This window comes from Wickerhamiella sorbophila (assembly GCF_002251995.1).
Source record: "Wickerhamiella sorbophila strain DS02 chromosome Unknown contig2, whole genome shotgun sequence".
Lineage (NCBI taxonomy): Eukaryota > Fungi > Ascomycota > Dipodascomycetes > Dipodascales > Trichomonascaceae > Wickerhamiella > Wickerhamiella sorbophila.
Genome location: NW_020194005.1, coordinates 2,153,159 through 2,169,890, shown reverse-complemented (window position 1 = coordinate 2,169,890; position 16,732 = coordinate 2,153,159). Strand labels below are relative to the sequence as shown.

Here is a 16,732-nt window from a genome sequence, read left to right as displayed (position 1 = left end):
TCGAGATCAACGATCCTGATGCGAGGCTTTGGACCTTCTACTATTATCGTAACATCTCGTGCCGACATTGCGTTCAAGAAGCTCGCAGTGGGTGGATCATATACACTGCCCGTGGTTTGGGCAGAGATCAATAAATCCAGCACAGGACTTTGTAAAAATGCTCGGGCGACCTGGATATGATCCAATGCGCCCATTTCGCTGAACAAATTCTCCAATTCGGACTTGGACGCTAATTGTAAAGGACAAAACTGTCGGGGCTGGCCCCGCATTTTCCGAATGGCACATGTCCTACACTGCTTTGCATTCTTAGGTGCATCGGGTGACTGCAAAAGCCATTTGGGTTTGAACTCACACAGCAAGAAATCGGATCCAATATGGTCCATGAATATAGCCCTCCCGAATTTTGAGTCGACCACCTGCATCCGCGGCAGGTACTGACTTAGCTCGCTAGCTTTCCCAAAGTCTATGACCTCTTGCGGGTCCACGTTGCGCATTGATACTCTCAATAGCCCCCCACGAACTTTATATAACTTGTTTGCTTTACCCTGAGTGAAAAATACTGGATTTAGGTCTGGCTCGCCCTCTGTCATGTATCTCGAGGGCGAAGGTTCGATCTGTCATCAGCCATGCCAGACGCTTTAACGGCCATAACCAATCTGCGGATGCAGGTTACAGATGAGCAACCGGAGCTTGTTGAACAAATCTATGAGCTAGAAGATTTGCACGAGCGCAAGCTTTGGCATCAGCTCACGCAAAAGGTTGTCGAACTGTTCGCTGACGAGCGGTCGAGACTGTATCGACACCAGCTGTTTACGCAATTTCTCGCCACCGTTGAGGATAAGATCAATCCTTTGGCATACGTATCACTAGGAATCAGTGCTTCCGAGCTATGTGCGACGCCACAGGAATCGATTGTGTTTTTGCAGAAGATTTGCGATAAGGTCGAGGACGAAAACGTGCGCAAGTTTGCCGAGTTGCGAATCGCCAGCTACTGCTTGCAGACAGGCGAGGTGCCCCGGGCGCGCAAAATCATTGACAGCGCCTCGAAGCTTGTTGACGAGCTGCAAACTACAGATTCTACAATTATGGCAATGTACTACGGTGTCAGCTGCGAATACTACAAGCACAAGCGGGAGTATACTGCCTACTACCGGAACGCCCTGTTATACCTTGCGTGTATTGATATTAATACGTTGTCTCGTGAGCAGCAGCAGCAGAAGGCTTATGATCTCGCTGTGGCGGCTCTTTTGGGTGACAAGATCTACAACTTTGGCGAGCTTATTCTGCACCCGATTGCTCAGACCCTCGATGGCGAGTACAAGTGGTTGCACGACCTGGTGTTTGCTGTGAATTCCGGAGATATTGTTGCCTTCCAAAACATCAAGCCCAGCCTTGAGAAAGCGCCAATTGTGCAGTCGTCTATTGCCTTCCTTGACCAAAAGATTTGTCTTATGGCGTTGTGTGAGTGCGTGTTCAAGCGCCCCACCACTGATCGCGTGCTTCCATTTGATGCTATTGCCACAGAAACCAAGCTCCAAACTGGCTCCAAGGTCGAGATCCTTGTCCTCAAGGCGCTGTCTCTGGGACTCATCGAAGGTACCATCGACCAGGTCGACAAAACAGTAACCGTCACTTGGCTCCAGCCCAGGGTTCTCAGTAATGACCAGATTGCGGTTATGCGGTCAAAGCTTGGTGATTGGGATAGAGAAGTCAATACGCTGGTCGATTGGATGCAAACTGAGGGAAAGCAGGTTTGGGCACAGACACGTGCGTAAAGGCGTTAGTCTACAGGTTAGATAGAGCGTAAATAAATGTCATTTTGAAGTCAATGCTTTGATGCAGCAATAAGCACACTGCAGGGTCCATTAAACACGTACTTGGGAGAGTGGGTCCAGTGGAATGCCTTGTCGCTAATGACGGCATTGTAGTGACGGGCTTTGGCGAGAACGGTCAGAACGTTTTGTGGCATTTCAAAGGACCTTTTGGGCTCCTTTGGCTCCTTTGGCTCGCTTGCCTCGCTTGCCTCTTGTGCTGCTTTGAGCTGTGGTGCGTCGAACTTTGGTGCACCAAGTTTCGACACTAGCCAAGAGACGCCTTTTACGGTTTCTCCACTTTTTTTGCCAATCCACTGAACAGCGTCCTTCACTCCGGCCCACATCCACGAGGTCCAGGCTGATGCCACATCGAATCGTGACTCTCTGAAAATTGTTCTGCCAGCAGAAGCAGTGTGGGCGACCAGTTTATCTGCTTCGACCACCAGTGTTTCTCCGACGCCAACGTCAATCTGGCAGATTCCGCCCCGCCCGCTGAGCACCATTTCGCCCGGACCCTCCATAACGTTGTTGTTGAATGTGGCATTCCAGGCAACCAGGTTCCTGGGGTTTACAGTCCACTTCTGGCTCAGCTCGAACACGCTAGGAGAGAACTGCGGAGAAAGAACAAGCTCAGCTGGACCGGCCAGAGAAGCATAGTGACCTCTATCGATAGTTAGGAGAGATTTGGATACTGCGACAGCTGCATATGCGACCTTGATGGTTTGACCGGCAGATAACGATGCCTTTACTGCCGCAGCTGGGCTTCCAATCACCCGAAACACACTCATGACAAACGACAAATCAGAATGTCGGATCAACACAACAAAAGCTTGGGCAGCGCGAAAGCAGCCGCTTTAATTTTTTCTGCTACTTGGATGTAGACTACATTCTAACCCACTATTTAATATTTGCATCTCCAGGAACAAAAACCCCCAGTGACTCAGGATTGGGAACTTGTCATCATGAGTGCTCCGGCTAATAACCAGTTGTACTATGAGCTTTACCGGCGTAGCTCTATTGGAACAGCACTGACAGAGGCGCTGGACCAGTTTATCAGCGAGTCTTATATTGAACCGCAGTCCGCCGTACGGATCATGTCGCATTTTGACCGAGTCATGACGGACCAGTTGAGAGAGACCGTCAAGGCCCGAATGCAACTCAAAGGACATTTGCGGACCTACCGATGCTGCGACGATGTGTGGACGTTTATTGTCACAGATGTTGTTTTCAAAATGGATGACGGCGATATGGTCAATGCCGACAAAATCAAGATCGTTGCTTGCAACTCTCGCCGCCCCCAGGAATAGAAGGCACTAGAACACCGTTTGTGTCTATTCGTACTGGTCCCCTGGGCCCATCACTTATCTATTCTTTGTTTTCTCTATTATTCTCTTCCTTCAAAACGAAGTATCAACCCTATGGGCGTCTGCACTTCATAGTGGTTTTGGGCAGACAGTGCTCCTCTGTGGTCCGCTCTCTGCTTGGATCTGCGCTCACTGCGGGGTAAAATTCTACTAAATAATTGAAAATTCATGCTATTAACCATGTATACTACTTGTTTTCCCGCACCGCGAGATGATCCCGAAACGGTAACCGGGCCCATGCGTATTATATGCAGCACAGCAGTGGCACATTTACCATGGACACTGACCCTCTATTGAGCACACTAGCGTCGCAAGAACGGCAAGTTGCTCTCTTAACCAATCTGAGGTTGCAACGATGCCTGGAGGTACGAGAGCTGATTGAGCAGGAGCTGGAAGCCCGGCAAAACAATCCTGCAGTCTCTTGCAAACAAATTGTAGACTATGTCGTACTTCATCCAGACTCTTTACTACTGAGCAATTCAGATGTGTTTATAGACATGCCTGGGCCGCAAGAGCATCTATACAAGGAGAGCCCAGTCAAGGAAACAAAATGCGTAGTTAGCTAGCTAGCGCCTAGCCTTCTTTAGTTGAACCGGTTTGCTGCCAATGTACTTGTTGTTCATCTCCCTGAAGGCATTAAAGTAGTCCTCTGGGCTTGTGAATCCAACAAAGCCAAACCCGCGAGGTTTTTCTTTTTGATCTCTGGCAACAAATGCCTGCACCAGCGATTTGTACTGGCTGAACACCTCTTTCAACTTGTCGTCCGTCACGTCGGCAGACAGATTGCCCACAAAAAGCTGAAAGCTATCAGCACCCTTCTTCCGATTCGGATACGGTGCTTTGGTTTTCTTATCTTGCCGTTTGGGACCCCGCCGTAAGAGATTGGGAACGTCTAATTTCTTGACAACCGGTTGCACTGCTACTGGCGGCTTTGATTCTGAGTTAGTGTCGGTCTTATTTTCAATTCTATCCTTGTCTGATATCTGATTGGATTCTAGTTCCTTGCCGTCTAGCCGTTTCCACATTTGTAATGTTGAACATCTGGGAGCTCAAGTCTAAAGCCGACAAGGAGAAGGCAGAGGGAAGGCACGGCAAGAAGGTGACGGGCGCTCAGCTACGAGTACAAAAGGATATCAGTGAGATCACGCTTCCAGAGAACATGGAGCTGGAGTTCCCTGACCCGAACGACCTGATGCACTTTCGATTGAAGCTGTACGCAGATGAAGGCCTCTATAAGGGCGGCAAGTTCAGTTTCAGCTTCTCAATCAATCAAAACTACCCCATTGAGCCGCCCAAAGTTAGATGTGAGCAAAAAATTTATCATCCCAATGTGGATCTGGTGGGAAATGTGTGTCTCAACATCCTCCGTGAAGACTGGAAGCCTGTCTTGAGTCTCGATCAGGTCACGGTCGGCATCCAGTTTTTGTTTCTTGAGCCTAATCAAAACGATCCTCTGAATAAGGCTGCGGCTCGGAGCCTGCAACAGCATCCGGCAGTTTTCGCCCAAGAAGTTCAGAGGTCAATGCGGGGTCAGGTAGTCGGCGGAGAGGTCTTCGACAAGGTTGTTTGATGGGGTGGATGGGAATTTCCTACTTGAAAATAAGTAAATATTAATAAAGTTAACCCTTCAGGGCCACTGAAAATCAGAGCATAATCTGTTTTATTCGTCTAGGCAAAACATCTTGCTCAGATCTCTTCTTTTTTTTTTTGGGAGGGGAAGGTTAAGCGTTCTACCCTTCAAGGGCAAGAACTCTGTGCAAGAGAAAGATGCTTAATTGTTCTCAGGACGGAGCTTACGCACTTCCTTGCCGACACGCCAGATCTCGAGGTCGCGGATCTCCTGGAGCTCCTTCTCGAACTTGTCACGGTAGTCGGGCTGAGAGTTGAACTCCAAAGAGCGCTTGGTCTCGCTACCATCAATGACGGCATCGTAGAGCTGGTTGAAGACCGGCTTCAAAGCATCCTTGAAACGAGGAGACCAGTCGAGAGCACCACGACGGGCAGTGGTAGAGCAAGCGTCGTACATGTAGTCCATGCCGTACTTGCCAATGAGGGGGTAAAGAGACTGGGTAGCCTCCTCGACAGTCTCGTTGAAGGCCTCAGAGGGAGAGTGGCCACGCTCACGAAGAACCTCGTACTGCGCAAGGAACATACCGTGGATACCACCCATAAGGGCACCACGCTCACCGTAAAGATCTGAGTGGACCTCCTTCTCGAAAGTGGTCTGGTAAATATAGCCAGAGCCGACGGCAATAGCCATGGCAATAGCCTTCTCCTCGGCCTTGCCGGTAACATCCTGCCAGACGGCGTAGGAAGAGTTAATACCACGGCCCTCCTTGAACAAAGAGCGCACAGTGCGGCCAGAGCCCTTGGGAGCAACAAGGATAACGTCGACATCCTTGGGGACCTCAACCTTGGTCAAATCCTTGAAAACGGGAGAGAAACCGTGAGAGAAGTAGAGAGTCTTGCCCTTGGTGATCTGGGGCTTGATGTGAGGCCACGTCTCAGACTGAGCAGCGTCTGAGAGCAAGTTCATGACAATGGTACCCTTAGAGATAGCCTCGTCGACAGAGAAGAGATTCTTACCGGGGACCCAGCCGTCCTCAATGGCGGCCTTCCAGGAGGCGCCATCTTTGCGGACACCGACAATGACGTTGAGACCATTGTCGCGCAAGTTGAGACCCTGGCCGTGGCCCTGGGAGCCGTAACCGATAAGAGCAAAAGTGTCATTCTTGAAGTAGTCGTGCAGCTTCTCACGGGGCCAGTCGGCACGCTCGTGCACAGTCTCGGTGTCATCAGCAAACTTGATGTTCTTGACACCACGGACGAGAGAGGGCATGGCAGCTTTAGGAGCGGCGGGGCGAGTGGCTACACGGGCCAGAGCAGAGAACGAACGGACCTCAGCACGCATAAGAGCGCGGGCCATGAAGGCCTTGTTGGAGCGCGAGATAATCATACGAGCAGACATGCTTGCTTTTGGGAAAGATATGGGTGACGTGACAAATGGGGTTCTTATATGCCAATCTGTGGCTCCGATATCGGACAGTAATCACATGCATGGCGACTCATTTACTCGGCGGGCAATACGGTGATGTAGGGGGGTTTTACCTGCCCAATCCCAGCAAAATAAACCTGAGTCCTCGGTAAATTTTGTCATTGCCGCTCTGGTGCTGGGTGCTGAAATTTCCAGCCCGGTTCGTCCCATTGGTCCCGCAATCCTCCCACGCAGACCTCCATGCAGCACTGATGACTGAATTTCGCGCACACCGAGGGCCCATGCCTTATGCATTATCGGTAGCGACTTCGCTGTTCTTCGGCGCCCCTGTGCCGAAAACGCTCCATTTCACAAGCCATGATCGAACCTCAGTCACGACCATGTCCCCCAGTTTAATTTGAATCAGCCCAAATTTTGGGGTAGAACCCGATAAGCGCCCTGAAATTTCCACCTCCCCCCCCGCATCCCCCAAAACCCTTTCCGGTCTGCTGCTCTCGATCTTTACACCCCTAAAGTTCAAATTCGAAACTCACCTAAGCAGTTTGTTTACATGAGTCGCGACAGGGTGCCGGTTGATTTAAATGACCAACAGCAGCAGGTAACGGTCAAGGTCGGACTCATTGGCGATGCTCAAATTGGCAAGACATCTCTAATGGTTAAATACGTCAACAACACATTCGACGACGACTACATCCAAACGTTAGGTGTCAATTTTCTGGAAAAAAGCGTAAACATCCGCAACACGCAAATCACATTCAGTATTTGGGATCTGGGCGGCCAACGAGAATTTATCAATATGCTTCCTCTGGTCTGTAACGATGCCGCGGCATTGGTGTTTATGTTTGATCTGACCCGCAAATCAACCCTCAACTCAGTTCGCAACTGGTACCGACAAGCTCGCGGGTTCAACCGCACAGCAGTGCCGTTACTTGTGGGTACGAAATTTGACATGTTTTATGAGATGAGCGACCAAGAGCAGCTGGAGATCACCGAGCAGGCCAAAAAATACGCCCAAGCCATGAAGGCACCGCTGGTGTTCTGCTCAACGGCTATGGGGATTAACGTGCAGAAGTTATTTAAAATTGTGCTCGCCAAGACGTTCGACCTAAAACTTACGATCCCAGAGCTCGCTGCCACAGGCGAGCCTATTCTGATTTATCAACAATGGTAAAAGTATTTATCTCTCTAAAGCATTTCGCCAACATCTGGATCATAGTCGAGAATCTTCTTCATGGCCTCCGGTGCCACATTCAACCGAATGTTGGGTGTCGCTTCGCCTTTCATCACTTGTTGAGAGATCAGTCCTCCCTCGACAAGCTCCTGAACCGCGTACCGGAACCCGCGTAATCGGACATCACTTCCATACAGCCACTTGGCATTGATAGCAGACGACTTGCCCATATGGACCAACTGCTCGGCTTGCTGCAGTACTTCTCTTAATAGCACCTCGTTGGCTTTAGATCGCCGTGCTCGGACAATGATCGCACAGAGAAGTACCTTAGACACCACAGATAGACTGGCTAAGAATTCTTCCATATGCGTAACATGTGACTCCATAATTGCTTCGCGTACGTGATCAATCTTGATTGTCTTGCCGTCACCCAGCTCGACTGCTCGGCGACACAGGTCCAAGGCTCGTCTAGCGTCTCCAGACACACCAGCTACTTTTCGAGCAACATACTCAATAGCATCCACATCAACAACATCCAGACCCTCAAGCCGACTGAAAATTATCTGTCTGAGCTCCTGGTAGGTGTAGCCGCGGAACTGGATTCTCGTTAAACCAAGCCGCGACGAAATTTTATTGGTGAGCAGCCGCTCGGGAAGATCCATAGTGTTGGCAATTGCAACAACAATTAGCTTTGAGTTCGGAAGTGCTGGCCAGTTAAATAAATTGTACATGACGCTTTGATTTTTCGTGACCAACTGATCGAGTTCATCAACCAGCACGACCAAGACCGGCCGCGAGGGGTCTTTTTTTGTAAAAACAGACTCCAATGCGCTCATTCCATTCGAGGCACTCATATTAGGTTTGTCCGAGACTTCTTTCCACAGAAGATCGTACACAACGTTGGGATGGGTGAGCTTCATACCGTTCACCTCTAAAAAAACAAAGGGGGGTAGCTCGCCATCTTCTTTGCGGAGTTCTAGCTGAGAAATAACTTCGCGGACAGTAGCTGTCTTACCCACTCCAGGTGTCCCGCTCACATAGACGCAAGTTCCCGTTCCTGCCTGAATAGCGCTCTCTAGGGCAATGAAAACCTGTGAAAACTCACTCTCGCGACAAGGAAGAGAGTCAGGAAGAGAAGAAATATGCAACCGATCTCGGGCTTCTTGATGAGGCGTAGAAGGGGCGTGTTTGTGAGGGGTTGATGGAAGAACCTTCGATCTGGCGCTTCGTGGGGTTTTGGGAATCTCGACCGCTCGCTTCTTTCGAGGGGTCTGCGGGGCCCTTTTTGGAGATGCTGTGTCCACAACACTGCTGGCAGTGTCAATTTCCATTTTGTCCGTCTCTTCATCTTTGAACTCCTCAGAATCAGACCCCGAACTCCAGTCGAAAGTTACCTCCGCAATTGGCTCAGGAATCTCTTGCGGAAATAGTTTTTTAGGGGTACCCATTAATCCACGAGCAACTTTACGCTTCTTTTTCGGTGTTTCAAACTTCTCGCGAAACAGATCTGCAAGTTGCTCAGAGATACCCTGAGCATTCCCTATCAAAGTGTCAAAGTTGAATTCATCAGAAAATCGTCCTTTCCGATCTTGACCGCGATAACAGAAATAAAATTGATCCTTTTCTGCGTCGTCTACCGAGTCAAAACGTGCTTTGGTCACCACAGTGATCTTTTGTTTGACTGTTTCAACTGGTGCATAGATCATGGCCGTTGTCAAAATGAGCTCTCGTTCCTCGGTACCTTGGGTCAGAAATAGAACTCTGACTCGGAGTTCTTGGGTTTCCGTCTGTTGAAACGATGCAATAATGCCAAAGCCATGGCCAACCTCAATTATATCACCGGGCCGCAGCTCCCCTATGAGCCCTCTTATCCCATCTATTTGCGTTCGCCGTCCTCTCCCGGACGTTATGAGCTCCCACATATTGTGATGGTTCTGAGGGTATCGTTAATACAATCAGGCCTTCAAATAAATACCAAAACACAAGCGTCGCGTCAACTCCCAAGGGATGTGCAAATTAGATAACGAGCGTAGTGAACGACGTGCAATCATGCATGTTCTCAATATATAAGTCTCTATAGAAAGAGGGGGGATCTAGATAATTTTAAAAGTTGAATTCACTTCTGAAGGCTTCCAGGTCCATTCCGGGGCCCACCTTTGAGAGCAAATCTCTACGGTCCATTGCCAAGAATACACGGCGGAGGGTTTCATGCAAGTTTTTGGAGTTCACAGCGGTCTTGTCGGTACCAGTTTCGTGGAGGGAGAGAGCGGAAAGAAGGTGCTCGACTGCTTCGCGATAGCAGCCGATATTAATACACGAAACGGCGACGTTGTAGCGGGCGCGTACGAACGACGGGCGCAGCTCGAGCGCCTTATAATACGCTTCGATGGCTTCTTCAGAGTGGTTGGAGTTGGCCAGAGTGGCACCCAAGCGATTCCAAAGAAGGGGGTCATCAGGCCGTGCTGAGATAGCAGCCCGGAAGCAGTCAATAGCCTTATCATACTCTTCGTTACCATAGAACAGCACGCCCAGACCAGCTTGGACGTCGACATCCATATTAGCAATGTCTGGAGACAGCTGTGCAGCTTTAATGAACATATCAGTGACCTTGCTGTGTAGAACCTGGTCCCAGTTGGCGGTCCTGTCGAACTGAGCCACCAGGTCAGGGTACTTGGTGGCCAACCAGCGTTCCATGGTTGCATAGGCAGCATTTTCGTAGCCTTCATTAGTATAGGACACCGCCAAGTTCATGAGGGCCTGCTCGTTTGTGGGATCAAGCTTCACGCACTGTTCCAGAGCACGAATAGCCCCCTCCTCACTCTCATTCTGAGCAAGAGCAGACCCAAGTCGCGACCATGCTTCGACGTGGTTGGGATCACGTTCGAGAGCAGCCTCGAAGCAAAGAATAGCCAGACTAAGCTTGGCTCCCTGATCCATCAAGGCAACTCCCATGACGAAAGGATCGTCCTCCTGTCTGTACTGGTTTTCTTCGGCAAACTCGTAATCGGCAAAATGGGGGTTGGACCCAGCATAGATATCGAAATCGCTGGTAAAGTCCCCTGCTCGAGTACGTGCACCCTCGGCCATTGTGTCGCCAACCTGATCCTTAATACGGTCCCAAACATCGTCCCAACCAGGCGGGTACATTTGATCAGTGTTTCGGAACCAAGCATCATCATAGCCATCCTCGATTCCAATTTCCTTCTCATCCAAAAGATCCGCTACCTCAACTTCATCGCCTTCAGCTTGTTCCTGCTCCTGCCCAGTTTGAAGGTTCTCAGCGACTACCTCGGGCTGAGGGGTCGCTTTGGCACTCTGAGACTCGATATTTTTAAACTGCTCTTCCCATTTGTTATCGTCCAGCTCAACTACTCGAGAATGTGTGGCCTGCATTTGCGGCTGCATGCCCATCGGCCTCATCATACCCATTCCTCCCATGGTTCCACCCATCATAGTAGGCATGTAACCCATGGGTCCGGTAGAAGTTGTGGCATGAGCAGGACTGGCAGAGAACTGTGCATTTTGTTGACCGGGCGAAAACTCCGCAGCCCATTGAGAATTCGCACGGGGTGTGGCAAACTGGCTGTTGAAGTCCTTCGACCAATCAGCAGAAGGACCGGGTTGGGGACCCATTTTACCCAGCTCGTTTCGCATATCAGCATACTGGAAGCTAACAGGGCTGGCTTGGTGTTGCTCCATACCTTGGAGAAGCTGGCGGTCGGCCGCGGACATCTGTCGGTTGTCTCCGCGAAGCGATGCCGGACCTTGCTTCCCCTGCATTTGCTCAAATTGGTGAGTTCTATCGATACTTTGCTGTTTGGCCATCTGGGATAATGGATTAGCCCCAGCGGCGCAAGCGCTTCCACCCATGAACGACATTGTGGAGAGTGTAAAGATGGTAGGTTGGTCCCCCGCACTTTTTGCCCCTCTAATGCAGTCATAAGCATCACGTGACCAATGGTTTATTCCGCTCGGCTAACTAACTTCCGAGGTCTCGCTTGAGTAAGGCCTTGACTCGGCTTAGCTCGCTATAATTGTTTGAAAACCGGCTGTGGCACTTGAGAGCAATTGAAGGCCTACTCGCGGTCTTTCGACCAAAGGTTCAAATCAAGCAATCAAGTTCTGTTTTTCCTGATCCTGCATGCTACATGAGATCCCCGGGGTTTATAGTGTGCATACGCTATTAAAATAAATTTCAGAGCTCGAACAACACTCCAAAATCGCCCGACCGTTTTTGTTGTCACTTATAGTGGACTCCTCCGTGGGCATAGGCGGGCGTTTCGGCTTGTCGAGTTGTCAGCATGGGTGTCCGAGGGCTCTGGAAGGTGATCGAGCCTACTGCTCGGCCGGTGCTATTGGAGAGCATGAGGGGCCAGATTCTGGCTATTGACGCCTCAATTTGGATATACCATTTCATCAAAGCTATGCGTGATGGCAAAGGACAACTTCTGCGGGCAGCCCATCTGGTGGGCTTTTTCCGTCGGATCTGCAAACTTTTGTTTTACGAAATAAAGCCTGTATTTGTATTCGATGGTGCTGCGCCTATTTTGAAAAAAAGCACTACAAAGCGACGCCAGCAAAGAAGGCAGGACTGCGAAGAGACTGCCCGCGCAACTGCTAATCGATTATTGACCTTACAGCTGCAAAGGATGGCGGAAAACTCTAAAGAGAGCCAGGTTCCCGTAAAAGGCTCAATTCCTCAAAATGCACACTATTTGGACGGTGAGAGCAGTAAAGGGATCACACCAAAGGGATTTCAGAGTCTTGATACCTATCACCTCCCCGAAATTGAATCGATCATGCCTATACAGGTAAACGATAGCCGGCTTTTGACCGAGGAAGAGTTGAATGAGTATGCATCAAAGTTTACCGAAGAAGCCAGGGCCGGGTTCATCGATACAGCCACTATTGATTTTAAATCTCCTGAATTTGCATCCCTTCCTTTGGCTACTCAATACCAGCTAGTCAACACTGCCCGTTTGAAGTCCCGTTTGCGAATGGGGTATTCTGCCGAGCAGCTTGATGCTATGTTCCCTGATAGCATGGATTTCTCTCGATTTCAAATCAAGAGAGTTGCTCAACGAAATGCATTGACTCAAAAGTTAATGGGATTGGGTGGCTTGGAAGAGGATCTCACACGCCGTGTATCCAGTGAAAAGAACAAGCACTATATGCTGAAGAGAAACGAAAAAGGGTGGACCTTATCGCTGGAAAATGCAGACTCAACTGCGCAGTCAGAGTCACTAGAACACAGAGGACAAAATGTTAAAAGAGAAGAACATTCGGACAGCGACGAGTTTGAGGATGTCGATCTGGAACCTGAACCCAATGAGCCACAGCGTGAATCACTAGCTACTTCGTCTGAAGAAAGGTCTCCTGATTTTGAAAAGCTGTTCGGATTCGAAGCTGCTGTTCAACGAGAAAAGCTATTCCCAGTCGAGTTCAGCGAGCCAAAGCACCCTAGTTCTGCCCAACATGCTTTTGGACATACTGGCTCGACCAAAAGTGGCCCTGTTTCGTTTTTGTTCTCTAATCAAGCACCTCAGACCAAACAAGATTCTGACCCCGCCAAAAAAAAGGACGTAGAGGAACCCCCTCCTTGGTTTGCTTCAAGTGACAGCAAATTTGAGTCCATGGCCCTGACCGATAGAACCGAAGGCAGTTTGGTCCCGATTGAGCTTGCAGACAGCATACGAAGAGAATACGATGAATATCGCTCATCCAAGCGCCCCAAAGTGGAGCCTGAGCGCAACCAAGAGACGGAGACGAATACCATACCTGCTGAAGATACGACCCAGCAGTATCTCAATACGTTCGATGCTCGCGAACGGCACAATGACAGCTGCAAAGAACGGGAGCCTGAGCGCAAACAAGAACCGGAGACGAATACCATACCTGCTCAAGATACGACCCAGCAACATTTCAGTACGTCCGATGCTCGCGAACGGGACAATGGCAGTTACAAAGAATGGGAGCCGGTTAACATAGCAGGTGCCATTGATACTGAGCCTCAACAGTCCGAACTCGAAAACGAATCTGTTGCTCCGAAAGATCTAACACCACCAGGACCAGTCGAAGTTTTAGACCTGACAGAAGATTCTCCAAACCATTCCGAGCCAGTGGAGCAAGCTGAGACTATCGAGCCCCAACGTGTCGAGCCCGAGTTCGAGTCTGCGATGACGCCTACCACAGCCGATGAAGAGCACACCGAAGAGTATGGCAACAAGGTTTTAACAGAAGAAGATATAATGCTTGCAGAGGCCGATGCCCTGGCTGAGGAAGACGAGGATCAGGATCTGGCCGACATGATGATAGGCGAAGTTGAAGAAACCGAACGGTTCAACAAAGCTCTAAACATCGTCGCCGACCGTGCAGCTTATCAGACAGAAATCACAACTCTGAAACAGCAGTTCGCTAATCAGCAACGTGATGCGGATACAGTCACCGACGAAATGGTTTCAGAGTGTCAAGAGCTTTTGCAGCTTTTCGGAATTCCTTACATTACTGCGCCCATGGAGGCGGAAGCACAATGTGCAGAACTTCAAACTCTTGGCCTTGTTGATGGCATTGTTACTGATGATGGCGATTCGTTTTTGTTTGGAGAAGTTCTTGTTTATCGCAACATGTTCAGCATGGCCAAATATGTTGAGAGCTACAGCAGTGACCAGATCAATGAGCAGCTCGGTCTTGATCGATCTCGGTTAATAGGATTGGCATTTCTTCTTGGTTCTGACTATACAGACGGCATACTTGGCATTGGGCCCGTAATAGGTGTCGAGTTACTTGCAGAGTTCGGCAGCTTGGAGCACTTTAGAGACTGGTGGAGTGTGGCTCAGAGGAGTCCGACCGATGAAAACCTGTCGTCTCCATTTAAACGCAAATTCTACAAAAGATTCAAGTCCAAGTTGTTTTTACCCGAGAATTTCCCGGAAGCCGCAGTCACAGAGGCCTACGAGCACCCGGTAGTGGATCCAGATGATACCAAATTCGAGTGGGCACCCTTAGACATTGCAGCTCTAAAAGCATTTTTCGAGCGACATGCTGGCTGGAGCCCAGAGTACACTAATGATCTGCTAGTGCCGGTCGTGGAAGAAACCAAGCGAAGACAATTGGTAAACAAGGGTCGGAAAGATCAAAGCAGCCTGGACAAGTGGATTGTAGAGAAGGAGCACACGAGAAGCAAACGTGCTCACAGAGCGACCGATCTGCTCAAACGAAAAAGGTAGGTTTCTTTTATATATTTCTTATTTATTCTACAGGTCGCGCAGCATGGCCTATCCCGCAGTGTAATTACGTAAACCCTCGACAGTATATGCAGGAACCTTGACGTATAACCTCCTGGACACCCTTTTGTTTCAGATTTGATCTCCTTTGGAAACCTCTTTAATCGGTTCAATGGCGCCACGCACAAAGCCCGCGAAAGTGTCAGCACAAACAGTGCATAAGTGGCTATCGTCAAGTAACCCCCCGGCCATCGTAGATGTTAGAGACAGTGACAGATTCGGTGGGCACATCCGGAACTCCATTAATTCACCCTCAACCAGTTTTGCACAGAATCTACATTATCTCAACCAGGAACTTAAAGACAGGGATAGAGTAGTTTTCCATTGTCAGTTGTCTCAACAAAGAGGCCCAAAGTGTGCAGCGTTGTACGCTAGTCAGTCACCCGAAGGCCAGGAGATCTATGTTCTAGAAGGAGGGTTCAACAACTGGGTTCGGCATTACGCCAAAGACCAACACACAGAGGCATTGATCAGTTATTTGTACTCTTGATATATCTATAAACCACTAATATTTGCACTCAATAATTGACTGCAAACTGTCTTTTTTTCCCCCCGTCCTATGTTCACGATCAACTCTCCTCCTGTGATTCGGCATCGGAGGCCTCGTCACTTGAATCGTCAGTATTAAGAGCACTGGCCGTTTCACTCTCCGCCACACTGTTTGTTTCGCTGGGAGCTGCCGAGTTAGACTCAATCCGCTGGTCAATCCAGTCACGGACCTTGTCAAGGAACCGGTTGGAGTTAGCACCAGAGGTCCGTGACGGTTTGAGGTCCGACCCCGAGCCCCCCTGGTACGAAGATTCGAATTCGTCAGAGGATGCCTTTGATTTCAACACACTCTGCATCAAGCCGAGTGCATCGCCGTAGAGGTCCCTAGTGGTATTGTTCAAATTGGCTTGCCATGACTTTCTGAATGCATTGACGTGACGCTTCACATCAAGCTCATTCTTTTTGAGCCACGAAACATTAAGGTCCTTTCTGGAAACACCACGAGCAAAGTTACGCATCAAATATAAATCATAGTCACGGATAATTTTGGTAATGATATCCGATGTGGAAATACCCTCTGTCCGCTGCGTGGCAAGGAACTTCCCCTTTTCCTTGACAAATGCATAGACGTCAGCTTCGCCGTCGCATTGGTAAGGAAGATCGTCGTGGGCAACATAGTCAATCTTGTGCTTGTCGAGGAATGCTTGGTCTACAGACCATGGGGCGTTTGGCACGACCTCGTCGACCCAGCGGCAGTGAGTAAGGGATTCACAGCGAGTCTTGTCGTCCAATACCGTCAATCCCTTGTACTTGTGTGTGAGTTTATCCGAAGGAACACCAACAATCATGGTGACGTTGGGCAGAGACTTTTTGGCTTGCTCCAGCTGTTTCATATGGCCCAAATGGAACAGGTCGAAGACTCCGTCGGCATAAATACGAACAGGACGGTCAGTGGGTGGTAAATTGAAACGATAGCCACGGGGCCTGAACCTGCGGTACTCTTCTGGCAGCTCGGCATCTAGTTCTGCTTCCCGAAGTGCGGCCTTTCGCTCGGCCTCTTTGCGTGCGGCAATCTCTTCCTCAGTTTCTTTCACCTCACTATCATTACTCGGCAGCTTTTCACCCCAGAACTCCTCCATCTGCGCGTTATCTGCAATATCTGTATCGTAGGGCTCCAGTGAAATGAGGGATTTCAGCAATCCCTTAGTGCGGTTTCGCTTCCGTCGGGATTCCCCAGTTGAAACGCGGCGCTTTCGCTTAGAACTCTCTCCTGTTGGTGTGGATGATGGTGATCCAGCATTCGCTGGCGCATCTGCTTCTCTTGCTCCAGTCATATTCAAAAAATCGCTATTTTTCAAATGCTTGAAAGCGACTGATGATGACAGAGGCACAAACCAGCTTACCCCATGCTCGAACTCAACTCCATCGGTAAGCAGCCGGGTACAGGCGTGGATGCCTGAAGCAAAAGTTGGACTACACTTTGGAAAGCTAAACTCAATGGGTAAAAAATCGGATCAATGGCTATTTAGCGTCGTCATGCTCCTAAAGCTAAAGCTTGAATTCATCTTTACCCTACGACGTATGGCCCCATTCATGGGTTTAGCGTCTTTATATTA

The 16,732-nt window shown here is 49.5% G+C and overlaps 11 protein-coding genes across 11 annotated transcripts; 5 read left to right on the top strand and 6 right to left on the bottom strand.

The window, feature by feature from the left end:
* Positions 1–626: 626 nt before the first annotated feature.
* On the top strand, positions 627–1,775 carry B9G98_04511 (putative 26S proteasome regulatory subunit rpn9; the record flags this gene model as incomplete). The annotated part of the gene is made up of 1 exon (XM_024811068.1): positions 627–1,775. One exon carries the CDS (start codon positions 627–629, stop codon positions 1,773–1,775), a length of 1,149 nt encoding a protein of 382 aa, XP_024666836.1.
* A 50-nt stretch (positions 1,776–1,825) lies between these two features.
* B9G98_04510 (hypothetical protein) lies at positions 1,826–2,630 on the bottom strand (the record flags this gene model as incomplete). The annotated part of the gene is made up of 1 exon (XM_024811067.1): positions 1,826–2,630. The coding sequence occupies exon 1, from the start codon at positions 2,600–2,602 to the stop codon at positions 1,826–1,828; it is 777 nt and encodes a 258-aa protein (XP_024666835.1). The 5' UTR covers positions 2,603–2,630.
* A 146-nt stretch (positions 2,631–2,776) lies between these two features.
* Positions 2,777–3,121, top strand: B9G98_04509 (Transcription initiation factor IIA subunit 2; the record flags this gene model as incomplete). Its single annotated transcript, XM_024811066.1, has 1 exon — positions 2,777–3,121. One exon carries the CDS (start codon positions 2,777–2,779, stop codon positions 3,119–3,121), a length of 345 nt encoding a protein of 114 aa, XP_024666834.1.
* Positions 3,122–3,744: 623 nt separating this feature from the next.
* B9G98_04508 (putative RNA-binding protein C22E12.02) lies at positions 3,745–4,203 on the bottom strand (the record flags this gene model as incomplete). Its single annotated transcript, XM_024811065.1, has 1 exon — positions 3,745–4,203. One exon carries the CDS (start codon positions 4,201–4,203, stop codon positions 3,745–3,747), a length of 459 nt encoding a protein of 152 aa, XP_024666833.1.
* Positions 4,204–4,337: 134 nt separating this feature from the next.
* Positions 4,338–4,748, top strand: B9G98_04507 (NEDD8-conjugating enzyme Ubc12; the record flags this gene model as incomplete). Its single annotated transcript, XM_024811064.1, has 1 exon — positions 4,338–4,748. The coding sequence occupies one exon, from the start codon at positions 4,338–4,340 to the stop codon at positions 4,746–4,748; it is 411 nt and encodes a 136-aa protein (XP_024666832.1).
* A 201-nt stretch (positions 4,749–4,949) lies between these two features.
* On the bottom strand, positions 4,950–6,146 carry B9G98_04506 (Ketol-acid reductoisomerase, mitochondrial; the record flags this gene model as incomplete). The annotated part of the gene is made up of 1 exon (XM_024811063.1): positions 4,950–6,146. One exon carries the CDS (start codon positions 6,144–6,146, stop codon positions 4,950–4,952), a length of 1,197 nt encoding a protein of 398 aa, XP_024666831.1.
* Positions 6,147–6,723: 577 nt separating this feature from the next.
* B9G98_04505 (Septum-promoting GTP-binding protein 1) lies at positions 6,724–7,344 on the top strand (the record flags this gene model as incomplete). The annotated part of the gene is made up of 1 exon (XM_024811062.1): positions 6,724–7,344. The coding sequence occupies one exon, from the start codon at positions 6,724–6,726 to the stop codon at positions 7,342–7,344; it is 621 nt and encodes a 206-aa protein (XP_024666830.1).
* A 14-nt stretch (positions 7,345–7,358) lies between these two features.
* Positions 7,359–9,266, bottom strand: B9G98_04504 (Origin recognition complex subunit 1; the record flags this gene model as incomplete). The annotated part of the gene is made up of 1 exon (XM_024811061.1): positions 7,359–9,266. One exon carries the CDS (start codon positions 9,264–9,266, stop codon positions 7,359–7,361), a length of 1,908 nt encoding a protein of 635 aa, XP_024666829.1.
* Positions 9,267–9,447: 181 nt separating this feature from the next.
* B9G98_04503 (Peroxisomal targeting signal receptor) lies at positions 9,448–11,223 on the bottom strand (the record flags this gene model as incomplete). The annotated part of the gene is made up of 1 exon (XM_024811060.1): positions 9,448–11,223. The coding sequence occupies one exon, from the start codon at positions 11,221–11,223 to the stop codon at positions 9,448–9,450; it is 1,776 nt and encodes a 591-aa protein (XP_024666828.1).
* A 422-nt stretch (positions 11,224–11,645) lies between these two features.
* On the top strand, positions 11,646–14,570 carry B9G98_04502 (DNA repair protein rad13; the record flags this gene model as incomplete). Its single annotated transcript, XM_024811059.1, has 1 exon — positions 11,646–14,570. One exon carries the CDS (start codon positions 11,646–11,648, stop codon positions 14,568–14,570), a length of 2,925 nt encoding a protein of 974 aa, XP_024666827.1.
* A 626-nt stretch (positions 14,571–15,196) lies between these two features.
* B9G98_04501 (Choline-phosphate cytidylyltransferase) lies at positions 15,197–16,450 on the bottom strand (the record flags this gene model as incomplete). The annotated part of the gene is made up of 1 exon (XM_024811058.1): positions 15,197–16,450. The coding sequence occupies one exon, from the start codon at positions 16,448–16,450 to the stop codon at positions 15,197–15,199; it is 1,254 nt and encodes a 417-aa protein (XP_024666826.1).
* Positions 16,451–16,732: the final 282 nt, after the last annotated feature.